Source organism: Hippocampus zosterae, chromosome 12 (genome assembly GCF_025434085.1).
Source record: "Hippocampus zosterae strain Florida chromosome 12, ASM2543408v3, whole genome shotgun sequence".
Classification (NCBI taxonomy): domain Eukaryota; kingdom Metazoa; phylum Chordata; class Actinopteri; order Syngnathiformes; family Syngnathidae; genus Hippocampus; species Hippocampus zosterae.
The window spans coordinates 18,174,992-18,193,911 of NC_067462.1; the positions used below are offsets into that span (position 1 = coordinate 18,174,992).

Consider the following 18,920-nt stretch of genomic DNA (forward strand, 5'->3'; position numbering starts at 1 on the left):
TTATCTTAAAGATGGATCTAGAAAATCAAAACTGGGATTTACTCAAATGAAGATCCAAATCGCGCATAACAAACATTTTTGTCACCTTTCACTTCACCTTACGACAAACATTGTCCATCAAGAATAGTGAACAGGGAGAATTAAGGCTTGAATAAGCCATTGATGACAGAGGGCATATAGAGAATTCAGGTAAAAGAAAAACTTGCCATCCAAACCTTTTCTTTTTTTAAGAACAAAATAGATTAAACTTAATTGTAAGAAATATAAAAATAAACTAGTAAATATAAGAACAAGCAAGAGACAACATTATCACACTATTTGAACGAAACAGGAGGAACACACAAGAAATATAGAGAATATTAAATTCTATAATAAATAATGGCTTTAAAAAAAATATCCCGAATATTTTATAACGGATAAAAATATAGGGCGGAGCAAGGTGGTCGACTACCAAGCACATCCGACTCACAGGGCAGCGGTGGAGGGTTAGATTCCAGCTGTTGCCTCCCTGTGTGGGGTTTTCATGTTTTCCCCGTGCCTGCGTGGGTTTTCTCCGGGTACTTCGGTTTCCTCACACATTCCAAAAAAATCTGTAGCAGGCTAATGGAACACTCTAAATTGTCCTTCGGTGTGATTGTGAGCGCGAATGGTTGTTCATCTTTGTGTGCCCTGAAATTGCCTGGCAACCACGGTGCCATCCTGCCTACTGCCTGAAGCCAGCTGGAATAGGCTCCAGCACGCCCGCAAACCTTGTGAGGTGGCACATAAATGGTTGAAAAGCTGTTTTAGTTGACATATCAAAATGTAGGGTTGAACAATTTCAAATAAAATAAGCTGAAGATAACTCATGGGGTCCCCCAAGGGTCTGTGCTTGGTCCTCAACAATTTCTACTTGATATCAATGACATTTCCTCTGTCTCTTATGATTAAAAAAAAATCTATTTGGTGATGACACAACCTTATCCTGCTCTGAAGAAAACTTTGAGCGGCTTCTGAATACTGTGAAAAAGGAATTAAATATATATTTTAAAATGGTTTAACGCTAATACATCATCTTTGAATTTAAGCAAAAGAAAGTACGTATATGTAATCTTTACTAGACAAACTAAACACCAAGTCAAAATTGTCAGCTATTCAATTGAAATACCACGAGTAAATAAAACTAAATTTCTGGGAGTTATTAGAAATGAAAAAAAATCACACAAAGAAATTGTTAGAAGAAAATTTTTGAAAACTACAGACATCCTGGATAAGGGTATCATAAATAAGGCATCTTCGTGTATGTATTATATTACTCGTTATTGGTGCCATACCTGACATACTTACAAAAGTAATTATTAGTCGATCTTTACAAAAAAAGAACGACACAAATTATTAATCGATCAAAATATGTCGAACCAAAAAATCCATTATTTATCAAATGGAACACACTCAAATTCTATCACTTGTTGAATTCAAAACAGCACAAACAAAGGACAAAGCACACAATGTCCAACTTTTGCCACAGTATCCAGAAACTGTTCCAAACCAGAGAGGGTTGTTATACGGATCATAAATATTACAATGTGACGAAGGAAATCGGATGTACAGTGTTATTTTTAAGGTTTCAAGTACTTGGTTGGGAATAAGTGTTAAAAATTTGATTATACAACAAAACAAAGTAAATGTGGTTTATCCATCTAAAACAGGTTTTGCAGCCTGTCAAAAGTAGTAACCTCGAATTTAATAATTTCAAGTAGCACCATTATATCTCCGTGTATATCGTGTAGTTTGTTTATATAGTAGTTTATATTCGTCTACTAATAGTTACTATTAAGTATAATAATTGTCTGTGTAATGTGATGCCGATATACTGTGTCTCAAGTGCACTAAATACTGTACACTGAATGTTAAGCAATATCACGGTAAGAAGTGAAAAGTAAGAAAAGTGGCGCCAAATCTGGAGTATGTCGAGCCTACAAAAAATTCTTTATAGGTCCTCAAATTTTAAAATCTCAATGTTGGCTTAATTCAATAAACAACAAACCAATAGTTGATGCGACTGATTTCCAAACCAATGAATCCATCTGTTTGTTGTGTAAAGGCAATAATACGATGTGATGATTAAATATTTATTCGGTTTCACTGTCATAAAGGCCCTCTGAGGGAAGGCGTAACTCCAAGTGGCCCGGGACAAAAACGAGTTTGACACCCCTGCTTTTGTGGTCAAAAGCGAAAACAAAGCTAAATTGGTAACACGCCTGACACAAGATGTCGCGCTTGTTAGCTACCAAAGCTGTAATACCGTCCACACGTGTGGACTACATATTTTATATTTTAATTTGACTTGATGGTCACTTTGAGGACCAGTCAGAGACTGTGAATGGGCCAGTTTGTCAGTCAGAGACTGTGAATGGGCCGGTTTGTGGCCACCGGTCTTGGAAAGTCATCTCTGAAAACGGAAGATAGTTGTGAGAGTCCAAAACGGCAATTGTGGAACATGCATTTTCCTACAGAGCTGCTGCTTTTACTTTGCATTCCTTGTCTACAAAACATTACATAATCCGAAGCATGTACCGCTACATGTTGATGAAAGTTTCAAAAGATGCCCTACCACATTACTTTTTGCAGATCTGTGGGAACGAGGATTATTTTTGATAATACTGTTTTTGTATTTGAAACATTGAAAGATACAAAACATAGGTCACCTGTCATAAACGCACTCATAGATTGGAGTTGACTGCATGGAAAACGCACACAAATCTGTCATCAGATGCCTCATCCACTGAAGACAAATAAGCAATGGAATCTTATCATCTTTCGTCATGAACTCACTGTGCGGTTTTAAAGCTGATTTTACGTCAAGTTGGATCTTTTATCGATGAACGGTGCCCTCGTAGACTGACGTGATTGTTTCAGAAAGTAGTTACTCTACTTTATCTTTTATTTCAGACGGAATCAATCCATATCACCTGTATGAAAAACCACAAAAACTACAAGAAATCCACTAATAATAATCAGCATAGTAACCATCCATCCATCTTTCAATCCACTTATCCTCACAAAGGTCACGAGGGGTGCTGGAGCCTATCCTAGCTGTCTTCGGGCAGTAGGCGGGGGATGCCCTGAACCGTTTGCCACCCAATCGCAGGGCACACAGAGACGAACAAACATCCGCGCAAACACTCACAACTTTGGACAATTTGGAGTGTTCAATCAGCCTGCCACGCATGTTTTTGGAATGTGGGAGGAATCTGGAGTACCCAGAGAAAACCCATGTAGGCACGAGGAGAACATGCAAACTCCACACAGGAAGTCCGGAGCCGGGATCGAAACCCGGACCTCTGCACTGTGAGGTTGACACCCTATTGACATCAATCAGCCTGTCATGCATGATTTTGGAATGTGGGAGGAAACCCAAAGAAAACCCACGCAGGCCCGGAAAGGACATGCAAACTCCACACAGGGAGGCCAGAGCTGGAATTGAACCAGGTACCTCTGCACTGTGAGGTCGATGCGCTAACCACTGGACCACTCAGCCCCCCAGCAGAGTAACAAAACACAATACCAAGCCCGCCACAATGCTCAACGTCCAACATACAAACATGTTCGCCAGTGGCTCCATTGTCTGGAGTAAAATCTGATGGAACTGCGCGCAGGATTAACCAGAAAATTTATTCAGTTATTTTTTTTACCCAGATGCCCTACGTATAAATCTAAACATCAGATTATGAAGAGCAGCGGGAACAGTTATGTCAACACAAGCAAACATTTGACTTGCAGTTGAGCTTCTTAAAGCTCTCAGCAGCAGCCGCATGCTGTCATTATAGGCCACTGTAAATTTTCTGATACTTTATTACTTATAACGGCACCACAAGTGGGCAGTATATAATGATGTACGATATGCTCTCAAGAGTGAAATCTTGAGCGGTACAGAGCACCTACAAAATTTACGACACATCATATTTGTAGTGCGTGTCCGTGTTTACAATCCAGGGAACAAGAAGATTTCCCTCATGTCTGGTTAGTTTCCTGCCGTTTTGCTGCATTTGCCCATTGCATTTCCTGTGTCAAAGGTTTTCAGCAGGACCATAAGTAATCTGGACCACTTTTGCTCACGTAGCACGGAAATTCATGCCTGACTGAAAACTATGAACTCTGCCATGCATATTGATCAGCAGCGTGTCTAACAGTTGCCCAGTGAAGAATAATAGGGCCGCTTGAACAAGAACGTTATCTATATGAAACTTCTCAAAAACATATGTAAACATCTCCCCTAAGCCCCAGGAGCAATGAATCAACTTGCAGAAACTGCAGGTCTTGATATATGGTCACATTTGAAATATATGTGCAGCATTATGTGAGCCACAACTTGAAATATGTTAGCTTTAACTGCACCTTCATGAAAAGCAAACCACCAAAAGACTCCAGAGAGCTCAGCTCTTACCCGCATCATGATTCATCTGCTCTGCATATTTTTGACAAAACAATGAACTCTCAAAAACAAAACAAAAACAAAAAAAAGCCCTACATTTCCAGTCTGCCCGATTACTAGGAACATGAGTTGTGAACGTGGTGCAGTTATGTTGATATTCTGCAACTGACTCACAAATTGTGTTGCTATTTAGCTCCCGTGGCTCCTTTGACTGAGGAATAACACCATTAGGTGGTTCGCTATTCCCTTTTTTTTTAGCAGAAAAAAACAAAAAAAAGTCATGTTAAAACAGAGCAAGAGAGAGTCGAACGTCAACGATACTGTTCATTCATCAGGTGTCCGCAAACCCAGACAGATCAAACACTCCAAATTACATTTTCAGTCAAGCTAGCCAAAACATAACAGCCCAAGATCATTTGACTAAATAAAATCAATAGGTCAAATTCATTCCGATATGACATGATGACAGTTGGAAAGCTGAACCTTAAAACATATGGTGAGGGAACTTAAACTCATCCCTGTGTGAAATTCTATTGAAAAGTTTTGTTTTTTTCCCAACACGACCTGTGGACCGACAAAACAATAAAAATCCAACGTCTTCTGGTACGGAGAGGCGTTTGAGCATTGATTGGATATCCTCTATTTCCATCGTAAGGTCTAGTACTAGTGAGCGTACGACCGGTACTTTGAATTGAATTGTCTTCTTTGAGAGGCATGACCTCACAAAGAAGACAATCCTAGTAGGGCCCATCATTTAACCTTTATTCATCTAGGTCAGTGGTTCTTAACTTTGTTAGAGGTACCGAACCTAACCACTTCATATGCACATTCATTGAACCCTTCATTAGTGGAAAAAAATATGATTCAATAAGTGTTCCTTCAGTTTTGAGTTGCTCAACTTGGCATGAGAAATCATGCAGATAGGACACTGACTCCTATCACGTTCTGTGATGCATGTGAATCCATGTTGTAAATGTGCATCCGACCACTTTTTTTTTCCTTTTTGCTCGACATAGTTAGAATGTATTTTAAAAGTTCTGTAAAAAAAACTCACGACAAATTATCACGACAGACACTCGTTGACGACTGAGCAAACTAAATTTCCCATAGCACTGATTGGACAAGAGATGTCATGTGATCATCTGCCGCGGGCGTGTCATAACTAATTGACATGTTGAGTCAGGTGCATACCTATCAACTTGTACGTTTTCCCCGTATTTTATACGTTTTTATATAATTTCAAATCATGTACGGCGTATCACAACTTTTATACGCCCCCCCCCAAAAAAAAACAATTACGAACCGATCTCACAAAGACCATTTTGGCTCAAATCCAGATCGTCTCACCTGCTGGTAGCCAACGACAATGCCGTCGTCGATCGCTACAATTGTCACGGCAAACCAGCAGAAGTAATCCTTATCGTTTTTTTTATCGCTGCGTACGGTGGGATTGTCAAAGCATGATGTGCGCATGCACGGTAAGGCGTTGTATGGGTTTTTGTTACTTTGTAAGGGGAAACGTATTCATTTATAGGGGCAAGTATTAGCTGAGGTTGACAGGTATGCAGGTGTGTCTTAACCTTCAAGGCAAAGTCTCCGTCGAACCCCTGAGCCCGAGTCACCGAACCCCTGGGGTTCGATCGAACCCAGATTGAGAACCATTGATCTAGGTAAAGTAACTGTAAAGAGATTCTTATTTATCCTGTTCCTGTGTCCGTGATGTCCTTGGTTTACCTTCACGTCTCGACATCCGTGGTCTCACTCGTCTGCAAGCGATGTCAGTCTGATTCCGTAATGACCTGCTGCCATCTAGAGGGCAGAAAGACGCATGACAGTCACGCTGTTACACACTGACACCCTTACCGGTACTAAACTTTCAAGGACTAAAAGACAGTCCTCATTGCATTGTCTTTTTTTTTAACCAGGAGGACGCCTTTCGGGTTGTACACAAGGCCAGCAGCTTTTGTAAAATGTCATTTTTATTATATCTGAGGATAATTCTAAACTGGAATATAGGTTTTCAAACAACCATACACGTACACACTCAATGCTTACGAGAGAAGCATATGCACTTGAAATTTTCTACAGAAAACACGTTTTTTTCCCCATTTTGTAGGACAATGCGCGGCTGTGTGGCCGCTGTAATCTAGAATCGGGACTGCCTGGTAGAAAGGCACAATCTTTCAGGCTTTTCCTTGAGTGTATTTTCTCATCTGATTTGCAGCAAATCACAGAATTTATACATTGGTTAGCGTGGTAAGCACTGTGAACCGAGGCAGCTTGCATACAATTCATGTTCATACAATTGGACTACTATGTCAACTTGAAATTTATCTTGCATGCATACCATCTCGGACTCTTTCCCTGCCAGAGAAGTGACATTCCATGTCCGTGCGGCTAATTGCTCAGCTCACAAAGCACCTGACCCCTTTGGCGACTCCTACAGGTGGTGAGTCCTTGGAATCGGGGACCCACGTTTTGTCTTCTGGCTAAGCTCGGTAGGGCCCTATATGTGCAGGCTTGGTTACCAGGCGCTGAGCAACAAGCCCTACCGCCACGCCTGGCTCCAGCAGGGGACCTCAGTCACTGTGGCACAGTGACTCCATTTGTGTTATTCTTCATAAGGGGTCATATGAATCGTGTTTTGTCTGGTGTTTGACCAAGGACCTGTTTGCCATGGTGACCCTACCTGTGGCATTATTATTAAGCCCCAGACAATGATCATGGGAAGACAGAAACCTCTCCACCACAACAAAGTGTCAACTCACGGAGGGGGACAGTTTATGCGTAATTATACATTGACAAAGATGAAAATACATTTTCACTTTAATTATATTTTGTTTTAGTTAGTTTAATAGATGTAAGATGACTTTTCTATTAGTATTATTTTTTTGGAAGGCATTTTTATTTTATTTCTGTAACCCCAAAAAAAAAGAACATTTACGGAGCCCGCCCGGGACATCACGACAATATTTAAGATTACAATACAATGCAAAACTATTGCTTCAGGTTACCGTTTTACTTGATACTGTAAGATATAATTCTAAATTACTTTCTCAGCTCCCTATGTATTATTATTATTATATACTATGTAATATTATATATGTACATTAGCCTCAGGAGATAACATTTCTGGAGCCGCCCCTGATAAATATTGTAGCGATGGTGAAGCCACACACTTGCCTTGATTTCGTAACCTTCGTAGGCATGAGTATTAGTCATGAATGCAAACTGCAAATTGTACAGTATGAATGTGCTGAATAAAAAATAATGACAGCAACTTATTATCTCATTCACTCCCAAAGACGTATTTAGATGTCTTTTCAGATGTCACACATTGAATCCCAGCTCCTCATTTTATATTGACTATGTTCAGACCCTAATCAAGTACAGTCAATATAAAATGAGGAGCTGGGATTCAATGTGTGGCGTCCTAAAATACATCAAAATACGTCTTTGGGAGTGAATGAGTTAAATGATTAATATATGGTGCACATGGGGCCAGTACCGATTCAGCCAACATTCAATTACTTTTCGATTGCTCATCTTAATGGCACAGATGTGTTGTCATGACAGTGGAATGGATCGTACACTGTAAAGAAATGTTCCCCTGTTGGAAAAAAATATATATTTATTTTTTGTCACAGAATTCTGCATGTCGAGTAATGCACAGTCCCCAAGCTTAATGTGGCAATGATGATTTATTGATGTTAAAATGCTACACAAAGCACCTTTACATGTTCGGACTCCACAAAGAAAATCTTCACTGACAGAGATTGTAGGGCGCCCCCTTGTTTTAGGAAGATGTCAAACAGGCATGTTGCTCTTTATTTATTCATTTATTTATCCAACAATGTGATCACGCAGGTCAGTTTTTTTTTGTAAGAAGGAAGAACAGAAGACAATGCGCAAACAACCTTGTCCCCGTCGCTGCATGTCTGACTTCACGTTATATCGCCTACGTTAGAAGATTCAGTAGTATGGCACCATTTCCGTGTCTCGTTCTCATTCGTGTGAGCTGCACTATTTACACATCTTTAAAAAAACTAAAAAACAACAACAACAACAAAGCAAAAAGAAATAAACTGGACAAGGGAGCAAGTGTCACGAAAACTGTGTATGAAACTAGTGACTATGTACATGCCCGCAATTGTTTTTTTTTCTTCATATTTACAAAACACATATCTGTCTTCACATATTTAATAAGTCACATCAATCATATTAAATATAGCAAAAAAAACGTTCTGCTGTAGAAAAAAAGAAAAAATAAGCAGGAAGGAAATGAGTCAATCCGAATGACATGGAACCACGTGTGAAGCACATTTTAACATAAAACAGAGAACAATAATATTAATACCACTAGTAATGACATTATCGCAACAATGTAAAATCTCTTTTCAGCATCTCTCCTCTGCCGCCCACCACCACTCATAAGCCATTTTATAAAAAATCAGTTTTAACTACGAATACGAAACATTCACAATAGTGTCCTTCCTTTAGGGATCGCCACTGAATCCTCACATTTGGTTTTGCTCGTAACTGCTCCCTAAAGTCGTATTGAGTGATCAGTAGGCGCTCTTTTTTTGCCACAAAAGTACCTCTTTTAAAAAAGCGTGCCGAGTTGAGAAGTCGGCTCTTGAGTCACACAGATGACAAGTCAGGTGACAAGATTGATACAATCTTTTTTTATTCTGTGCGTCCACGATCTTGTACAGTTATCTTGCTTCAGTTCTTATGCCTCCTGGGGGTCATTTGTGGGTACCAGGGATAAACATTTGACTACATTTGCTCCCTATGGTCATTTCAGTATTGATTTGTGAGACCGTATTTCATATTCGTTTTCATGGTTCGTGTATATTTCTTCCCATAGATATGTTTATTTATCTATTTCGTGAAGAAATTGTTTCATAAACATCTTTTTTTTTAAACAAATGCTTAACGAAGACTGACTCGACAACGCACTCCACTTTACCACCATTTGTCAAACATCACCTCCAAACAATCTCTCGAATTCTTCACAATCAATGACTTGACTATTCATTTTCGATCTAATCCTTTGCCGGTATCGCGATGGGATCCGAGGTGCGAGAGGGCAAAGGAAGCCTGTGCTTTACAAAAGCAAAATCAACGTAGCAAAAACAGGGTTCGTGAATTGTGCGAAAAGAGAAAAACGAAAAAACTCTCATGTCGTATACCACCTCGCAGTTTGTCCAAAACTTTGGAGGAATCAGCACGTCACTCGGCCATCTGGCTTGCTGCTATTGTAAAGTTGATTTTAGAAGTGGAGTCTATTCTTGTGATTAACTTTTACACTTCTGTGAAAATGCAAGGCTGCTATTCGTCATTGGTCATGAAAGTGAATGTTCCATCATCTTAATATTGTCTGAGCATCGGTTCAATTATTTTGACACACGCGTGGCAGCTAAGAATGGTAAATGTTTCTTTTAGCATTGCATGTTGAAATAGTTAAGGTTTGAAGTTTTGTAATTCACTTTCGATTGTTAATGGCATTTTTTTAAATCTCAGGAAATGACCGGATCAACCAGCTTTTGAAAACGTTTTTGTCAGTTTGGGGGGGGGAAATTCAGAGTTGTTGTCTCACTCCACCTAACTAGACTCGCTTTATCCCCTCTCATCCTCTATGCCACAGGTGTCAAAGTCAAGGACTGGGGCCCAGATCTGGCCCGCCATATCATTTTATAATAATAATAATAATACATTTTATTTATAAGTGCCTTTCAAGACACCCAAGGACACTTTACAATAACAAAAAACACAAAACAATACGGGTTTATGTGGCCCGCGAAAGCAAATCAAACATGTCAAGTTCCATGATGCTTGCTCAAGTCTGAACCAAAATTCCAAATTGTCATATGTATCCACAATAACAGTCATTATTCTTGACTTCTGATTTTAAAACTAGTTATCCATCAATTTGTTGTGCGCCGTATATCGAATATGCGAAGGTCATTAAACGTTGATATGGATTCCCAAAATTCATTATGGCCCACCAAGGGAAGCCGTAACTAGAATGTGGCCCGCGACAAAAATGAGTTTGACACCCCTGCTCTACGCAATGTAAGAGTTCCTGCCTGACATTAACCAGCAATTTGGTAATTCATGCGTTGTCCTCTATTCCTTCTTACATCGACGTTTGCATTACATGTCGAGTAAAATGGATACAAAATTTTAAAAGGGTCAAATGCACGCCTAATGAATAAGAGCAAGCAATACAGTGGCGCTCAAGGTTCAAAGAAAAGCTCAACATAGGTCCAGTGGAACTTGGGAGCGATAGAGTTCCACATGTTTTGAGGGTGGGGGGGGGGGGGGCACTGGTAACACAGGCAACACCACTGCAGGACAAAGCAATTTTTTTTCCCTCTTTTGATTTGTGTGTGTATGAGAATGTCTTATCCTCAGAACAATCAAGAACCCATTATTGCTGCAAACTATGAATAAATACAGAAATTCTAAATTAATCCTCTAATCGGGTCAGTTCAATGCATTTACACCCCAAAATCACTCCAAGGTTAATGTTGATCAACATGGTCAACAATAATAACAATTTTTAAAAAACAACAAATATATCGGCTGTATAGTTCAACTTGATAATTATAAAGAGAACACGAAGAATTGTACAGAAATGTTTGTGCTTGCGATCGCGTCATCTGAAAATGGATGCCACCATGGCGAGTTATCATCGGTAAAAATAAAACAAAACCAAAACAAAACAGGGTTTGTTTTGTCCTGACTGCAGAGCTGCTGCGTTAAACGGCTGCTTGAAATAAAGTGCAGGATGTCATCCAAGCATCGTTTCCTTCATATTCTAGACTTTCTTTCAAACATGTAATCTCATTGTTGACGGGGACAACTATTCAACAAAGAAATGAAGCACTACATTCTTGTTGCATGACGGGACCACTGTTTTGTTTGCTCGCTTTTGTGCTTTTTAAAAAAAAATTGTTTGTTTGATTTTGGAGCATCGAGACGGAAAGTGAAGCAAATAACCAAATGATGCTCACCCTGGGACAATTCATTAGGTACACCCGCACATGCTATAGAAAAGTCTGCCTTCTTAAATAGAAACATGCTCAAGTGTTAACTCCGCTAAAATGATGTTTTCTTTGTTTATTGTCTGGATTATGCCAATGATTTCAACAACTGCCATAAATCTTTGCCGTGGGGATGTGGGGTGTCGCAAAGACAAGCAAGCAATAACCGATTCAGTTATGGTACAGAGGTGCATTTTCTGACATATCTATGCAGGTATACAAATAAAATCCAATTAGATCAGTTCAACTTTGGCGGTGGTCTGCACCCTATAAAGTGGCCATTCTACTCTGGCAACATTTTTATTCTATGTTGGGAGGGACTGGACTTGAGTGAACGTTTACATTAAATCAAGTGGTGCCCCAAGTAGTACAAACGTATTACTATTTAGTGACACCCACATCCTCCCGCAAAACATGGTCCGATCCTCTCCAAATTTTACAGAGTGACTTAAGTAACGAGCCAAAACCTGACTGCAATCACATCAATCATAACTGAGCATCATCGGAAAAAAAGCTTTTATATTGGATTTGATTGTCCAGGTGTATCTAAGGAACTGACGGGTGAACGTACGTCATCAACAGGAAGGACCGCAGATTTGTTTGATGGAAATATGGATGAAGTAAAAGTTGCATTTAGTGCTAAAGCCTCCCTCCCTTTTTCCGCTAGAGTGTTTCTGTACATTCATGAAGCGCAGACAAATACACCGACTCCAAACCTGTTTGTTCATCTGCGACTCCTTCTCCAAAAGAAAACCCTGAATCATCTGTCACACCTGGATTCATTCACATAACTCTCTAACTGCATTATTGTAAACAAAGGACTCTTATGATAGTATGACTTGAAAAATAATACAATGATCGCTGAACCCCCTTGGCCAAAATTTAAATAAAAAAAAAAGGACAGCATCAGCATTTATTCGTTTTGTTCATTGTCTTATCTCTGTGTTATAAGGCTGGTCCATTCTGTGTGTGTGTGTGTGTGTGTGTGTTCATGTCTCTGGCCATTTGCGGTGCACAGGGCCAACTGGTCAGAGGTAGAAGCCAGTGGCTGGTGGATCAGGGAGGCCAGGCAGAGTCTCCTGGCAGGGTATCTGGACAGCAGGGGGCGTTGTGCCATTCCCATTGGTCATTGCTGCTGGGTATGATGTTGTCATCAGGATGTGGCCATTCTCCACCTGTACAGTTCCAGAAGGTAAGAACAGAACGGCAGGAAGTGATGCAATATGCTGAGTATATGGTATAACATTTATTATACATGTACAGGTATTTATTTATTTATAACCCGGAAGCCATGTAGGCCAGTGTTTAGCACGTCGATCTCACAGTGCAGAGGTACCGGGTTTAATTCCAGCTCCAGCCTCCCTGTGTGGAGTTTACATGTTCTCACTGGGCCTGCGTGGGTTTTCTCCAGGTACTCCGGTTTCCTCCCACATTCCAAAATCATGCATGGCAGATTAATGGAACACTCCAAATTGTCCCAAGGTGTAAGTGTGAGCGCAGATGGTTGTTCGTCTCTGTGTGCCCTGCGATTGGCTGGCAACCATTTCAGGGTTTCCCCCTCCTATTGACCGAAGACGGCTGGGATAGGCTCTGGCACCCCCCGCGACCCTTGTGAGGATGTGCGGATTGGCAAATGAATGAATGAATATTTATGACACATCCCTGATTGGATTGTCGAAGGACACTATAAACAACAACAGTTCCTTTTCATACACACTGGATCATTGCCAGGTTACTCTTGCAAAAGAGACTATAGAACCTCTGAGTTTTTTTTTTAAACCTGGTTCAATAAGCACAAACTGTACTGCATCATGCTGAGAGCTGTGTCTCATACTTTGACCCTCAGAGCTTGCTGAATACCAAAATACAATGCCTGTGGGTATATGTGGATGGTGAAGTAAAGCAGTTTTACAAAGTTCCATTTTCTGAAGTATCTCGAAATGTAATAGTTGATATTATCGTACATGTTACACTACTAAACTCAGTTTCGACATAGGTATTGTCCCCCCGACAGAGCTATTTGATTCCAAGTTTTCCTTCCACCAGTGCTTCTGGAAAAAAAATAATAATTGTGTGAGGATGTCAGTTTTTACTTAGCCAAGTTAATTCAAAAGTCACTTGTTATTTAGCTTCAAATACAATATCATGAGCTAGAAATATTGCGAAAGAATGACAACTACCTGAAATAAATATGAAAACATGTAAATGAAACTAACTTGATGTTCAAGAGTTGTATTCAGTTAAGCTTCAGAGAATGACTGCCCATCACCTTAAACGTGGTTCCCTGAGTCCTGTACGGTCCAGGTTCATTGTTTCTTACCTTGCCGTGATTGGGTTCACGAGGCAAGTCCGAGGCCACCATGCTGTAATGATCCACCTGCTGACAAGGTTTGCCAACCGCCAGGATTTGTTCCAGCGAGGCATTCGGAGGCGGACCCTGGGACAGGCTGGAGATGACCTGAGCTAAAGGAACTGGGATCGGCTCCTGCTGCAGTTTCTGGGTAATCCCCTGGAATGATGAAACTGTGGACTCAGCCCTGTGCTGAATCCCGCTGCTCCTGAACAACCCACCTCCGTTAAGAGAATAATCCGAATTGTCAATGTTGGGGATGCTGTAATCCATGCAGGAATCTAACGATGTTTCCGCAAGAGTTTTTTGGCTGTTATTGAGGCACGGATCCAGTCTCTCTCCGAAGCCAAAGTCCTGCCACTGTGATTTTACTGCTGAGTGCTCTGAGCTGGGGTTGGTACACAGTCCGTTTAGATTGGCGGCTTTCTGTTTGTCGTGGCACTGCTGCGAGAGCTGGTTCTGGATCAGGGACTGCTGCTGCTGCTGCTGCTGAAGGTAGGTTTCATGCTGTTGCTCCAGTTCCCCGTCTCGTTCTGATGCTTTGCCATTGAAAACAGTTTGTTGTGAGTTTATGTGTCCCAATTGTATACCTGCATTCACGAGAATGTCTTGGGCTGACCATTGTCCATTGGGGGCAGCTTTGACATGCCCCATCAGGTCTCCGTTGACTAAGATGTTGGCCAAATGGTCATTCTGATGGCCCCAGTTGTGTACCCCTTTGCCTGAGCACATGCTGAGATGCTTTTGCATCTGCTGCGACAACTGGATGATGGGAGCCTTCCCGGCCACGGGAGGCTTATGGTGAGGAAACTGCATTTTCACATTTGTGTCAGAGGTCAGCGTGCTTTCCGAAACGGACCCCGTTGTTGCACTCACTGAGGGATTGCAGGGTGGCAACTGTATTCTCTGGTCTGCGGAATCAGTCTTTCCTTCAATGGAGTCGTAGATGTATGAAAGAATTTCATCATTCGTTAGTAGGTCATCCAAGGTGGGCACACGCTCTGGGTCTATCTCAACTCGAATCATCCGCTCATCCAACAGGAGAAGCTCAAGATCCTCAGCGCTCAGCCCCAAACCCTCCAGAGCGCCAAATAACTCCCCGTTTGAACACCCGCCATCTTCCGAATCCACGACTCCTTGGCCTTCCAGTGAGAGGGAGTCCAAAGTAGCAAGCAGTGGGTCAAAGCTGGTGCCCGGTTCTGTGATACCTTGATCCACATCACCATTGCTGAGTATGTCCCAGCTTCTGTGCAAACCGGTTTTAGATTCAGAGAAGCCCATTTGGTCTCCAAAGAAGCTGCTGTGAAAGGAGATTTTGGGATCCAGGGCAGGCTGGCAAACGTACACCGACTCATCCTGGCTCATGAGGGCCCCAAGCAGTGAGCCCGGGTCCAGACCATCTCTCAACAACCTGTCAGTCCGGCTCTTCTTTGACTTACTACCGTTCTTCTCAGAAACGCCATCTCTGAAGCCTGCAATGGGATGGTTCGACTGGTAAAGCAAGGCCTCGCCTGTAGCGTAGGTAAAGGGTAAATGCATGGAGCGTTTACGCAGGTGTTCTCCTCCCTCTTCATCCCTGCCAAACATAAAACAGGATTATGAAGTGGAACTGCTGAAGTTTTAGTTGAAATGGGATACAAGGTGAGTATCCGCAATTGTAAACTGAATGTTCCAACAGTGGCTACCTAATAAGAATCACATTTTCAGTGTTGTGAGTTTAAAAGTAAAGATACATACAAAAGGGGCCTCTGGGTGGCGATGATGTAGTCAGGCTTGCCATTTTTGTAAACCAGACGAGCATTGGCCTGCACCCATTTCCAACGATTCTCCTTGGTGAGCAGCCGAAACACAGTCAGTCCGCTCTCTCCAGTCTTCATCACTACAGCACAAACAAATACAATCAGTATTGTTGCATCTGATGGCCCTAGGAGGGCCAGTGAGTTTTCATATTTAATTTTGCGTTTGTTTTTCCAAATTGATTTATGTTTGTTGATCCTTGAGCCACACTGGTGAAGAGCAACATATCTGGCCTCTGAGGTATTTCTCTTCACAATGTGTTAGTGCTGGGTCATCTGTGATACTTTGTTTATGTAGTGGATTTATAGACCCGCCCTCCCTTTCCCATCTTCTACTCTGGCAGCTCTACAGCTTTACTCAATCTGCTACGTAATCCCAGGGGATTACTAGCAAAAGCTGTTTTAACTCTCTGACTGTGTTGAACTGGGCGTCCTCAACTTTTTTTTACATGACTACATTCAAAATACACTATATTTTCGTAGACGGATAACTCATGAATTCAGAGTATCTTGCGTTTAAGTGTCGGTTGATTTAGATCAGCGTGTCATTTGGTAGCCTAACAGCCCCACACACACACACTGAAGAATCATTAAAAATCATGGGGGGAAAAACATTGATAATTTAAAGTGTTGGCAACGATTTTCATTTTCAATTCAGTGTCTTAGTTATGCTCTACCTCTACAACTAAAGACTATTTTCATGCCCAGCGCAAGTCTCGCGCAAAGCGAGGTCAAACTTTGAACATGGGTGGAGTTTCCTTAGTATTTTCTTAGAGTCACACATTTGGAAGACGGCGTGTGCGCCATTGTGGGATGGAAAACGGCCAACTCCTGGCCAATTGACACTGCGTAATATGTGCCAACGGGCTTACAAATAATGCAATGAAGCCTTTAAAGCTACTTTGGCACATGGAGAACAATCACCTGGCATTTAAAGAAAAGCCTTTAGAGTTTGGGGACAAAATTTAGAAAATTACCACAATGGAACCCGCTCATTGAAAAGGGGTCCCCCTGATTATAACAACTACATGAAGTCTATTAGTGTGTTGGAATTTACATCATTTATTTGTACATGCTTCTATGTTGGTCCATGTAAAATATTTGCTTCATGTGATAAAACCGATCTTTGGCACAAAACAGGTTTAGAAACATTGATTTAGATCACATCGGACATGAAGTGAAACTTACTTCTGACATGATTTTCTGCACAGTACAACATATCTGCGGCGTGGATGAACTGATAACCAGATCCGCGTACTCGCAGTTCAGCCTCTGTGTACCCCAGCACTATCTTCCCCCTGAAGAGAGACATACAATTCAGATCAGTGATCTTGGAATAATCTTAATGTTACATTTCCTGCACTGCAACCAAGTTTTTGAAGCCTACTTTGCATCACAAGCCAACGGTGTAAAGTCCAGCTTATGTTTGGTTCTGAATATCATGTTCTTGGTCCTGATCTCCAGGATGGATGGAGGTTGTAGAGGAGTTGCAATGGCAAAAAGCGCAAGCTGGGCTGGTGCCTTTCCTCCGTTTTCTTGTCGCTGGTTCTGTCCGTGTAGAAATTTCAGCCTGCCCTGGAAGTTCAGCGCCTGGAATGAAGAGAAAGTTGACTTGTGACCTTCTTGTCACACTTTACCATGGTCATGCTGTTTACTACTCTACTAGATTATAAAGATGGGCAACAATATGTCTTCAAAATAAAATCTCAGGTCATCTCAAGGTCTCACACATCATGGCGTGCGTGTGTATGTGCGTGTGCGGTAACGGGTCGATCGCGGGAGGTAGGTTGATCAAAAAGTCGATCTTCAGTCCAAAATGTTTGGGCACCCCTGTGCGAGGCTATTTGCTATCAGTGTGTAGTATCAGAGCACTTTGATGCGTATCAACGACTGTAAGAATGTACTTTATTGGTATCCCTAGAAAGAAGTTGGTTTGGTTATGCTCCCCCCTTTGGTTGGGTAGGGTTTCAACATACTGAACTTTGCAATGGACAGTTTTTTGCTCATTGTCTGACGCTGTAAACCTGAGCCAGTTCTAAATCACTGACGAAACTTGCACCTCAGCTGGGTAAGAAAAGAAAGCTTTACACCCCAAATTCTAATTACCGTATTTTCCGCACTATAAGGCACACTGAAAAGTCTTCCATTTTCTTAAAAGCTCACAGCGCGCCTTAAAATCCGGTGCACCTTGTGTATGGTCATTACAGTAATTCGTCGGCCCCAAGATGGCTCCTTGCTGGAGACATGCTTACAATGTTATAACTTGCTGTTGGTTCAGTAAACTGTGTCATTGCTTCATTAAATAAGTTTGGGAGAGCTGTGGTATTATTTTTTTAAAACGCACACTTTATTAATGGTTTTCACAGTCTCAACAAGTACAGGTACGTCTTTGTATGTCTCTGTGCCTTCTCTTCTTCCGTTCGACTCGAGAGGCGTTCATGACCGCCTCCGAAAAACGTAAATTAACAATTCCTTCAATGAAACTACGAAAATTGAAAATAATGCATCAAAGAAGAAAATCCAGAGAGGAAATCACAAAATAAATTCTATAGCCACCCTACAGAATTTATTTTGTGATTTCCTCATTCTTGAATACAGTACACAACAAAGGAATAAATAACAAACACTTCTGAGACAGCCCAGTCTCCTACATTTTACTGACATCTGATCGTTCTGTTGGATCTACAATCAAGGAAATGCTGTTTATTTACATTTTTCGGAGGCAGTCATGAGCGCCTCTCGAGTCGAATGGAAGGAGCATAGCTCTATCGAGTGCAGGGGTGCCCATTACGTCGATCCTGATCTACCGGTAGATCTAAGATAGGTCCCAAGTAGATCCGAGTGAGTGTCGAGGAGGAAAAAAACAAACAACAATTTGTGTGTCTATGTACGTGTTAGAAATATATTTTTGTGTTAATGTATGCTGCACCCTAATCATCCTATCAGTCTCATTTTCACAATGTCTAATTTTGACAAAAAATTAAATAAAATAAAGCAGGTACATCTTGAATTTACGGTGGCACGTGATTACGTCACCAGGAATTGTTAACGCTCAGCAGTCTGCAATCGGCAGCTTGTGATCAGAGCTGTTGCGCTCTATCTTTACTCGTCATTATTCTCATTCAGAGTTTGCTTCGTGTACAATTCACCGAGGGCACGGGCAAAGAATAAGAATCTAGGAGGACCCAGGGAAGCACTTTAAAACGGTACGTGTGAGCTACAATAGTTAACAGGCTGCAAAAGTGCATCACGTGCCTCAGTTTCAGGCTGTTTCTCATCATGGCGCGCCTGTGTGTGTGTGTGTGTGT

General features: G+C 41.3%; 1 protein-coding gene across 1 annotated transcript in view; it reads right to left on the reverse strand.

The window, feature by feature from the left end:
• Nucleotides 1–11,352: 11,352 nt before the first annotated feature.
• The window catches only part of LOC127612039 (aryl hydrocarbon receptor-like), a 51,594-nt gene continuing 44,026 nt past the window's right edge, over nucleotides 11,353–18,920 (reverse strand). Inside the window, exons 7-11 of the mRNA XM_052083001.1 lie at nucleotides 17,000–17,202; nucleotides 16,801–16,910; nucleotides 15,554–15,695; nucleotides 13,787–15,392; nucleotides 11,353–12,641 (exon numbers count right to left, since the gene is read on the reverse strand). Of these exons, the coding sequence (XP_051938961.1) occupies nucleotides 12,495–12,641; nucleotides 13,787–15,392; nucleotides 15,554–15,695; nucleotides 16,801–16,910; nucleotides 17,000–17,202 (2,208 nt within the window). The 3' untranslated portion in view covers nucleotides 11,353–12,494. The remainder of the gene's footprint in view (nucleotides 12,642–13,786; nucleotides 15,393–15,553; nucleotides 15,696–16,800; nucleotides 16,911–16,999; nucleotides 17,203–18,920) is intronic.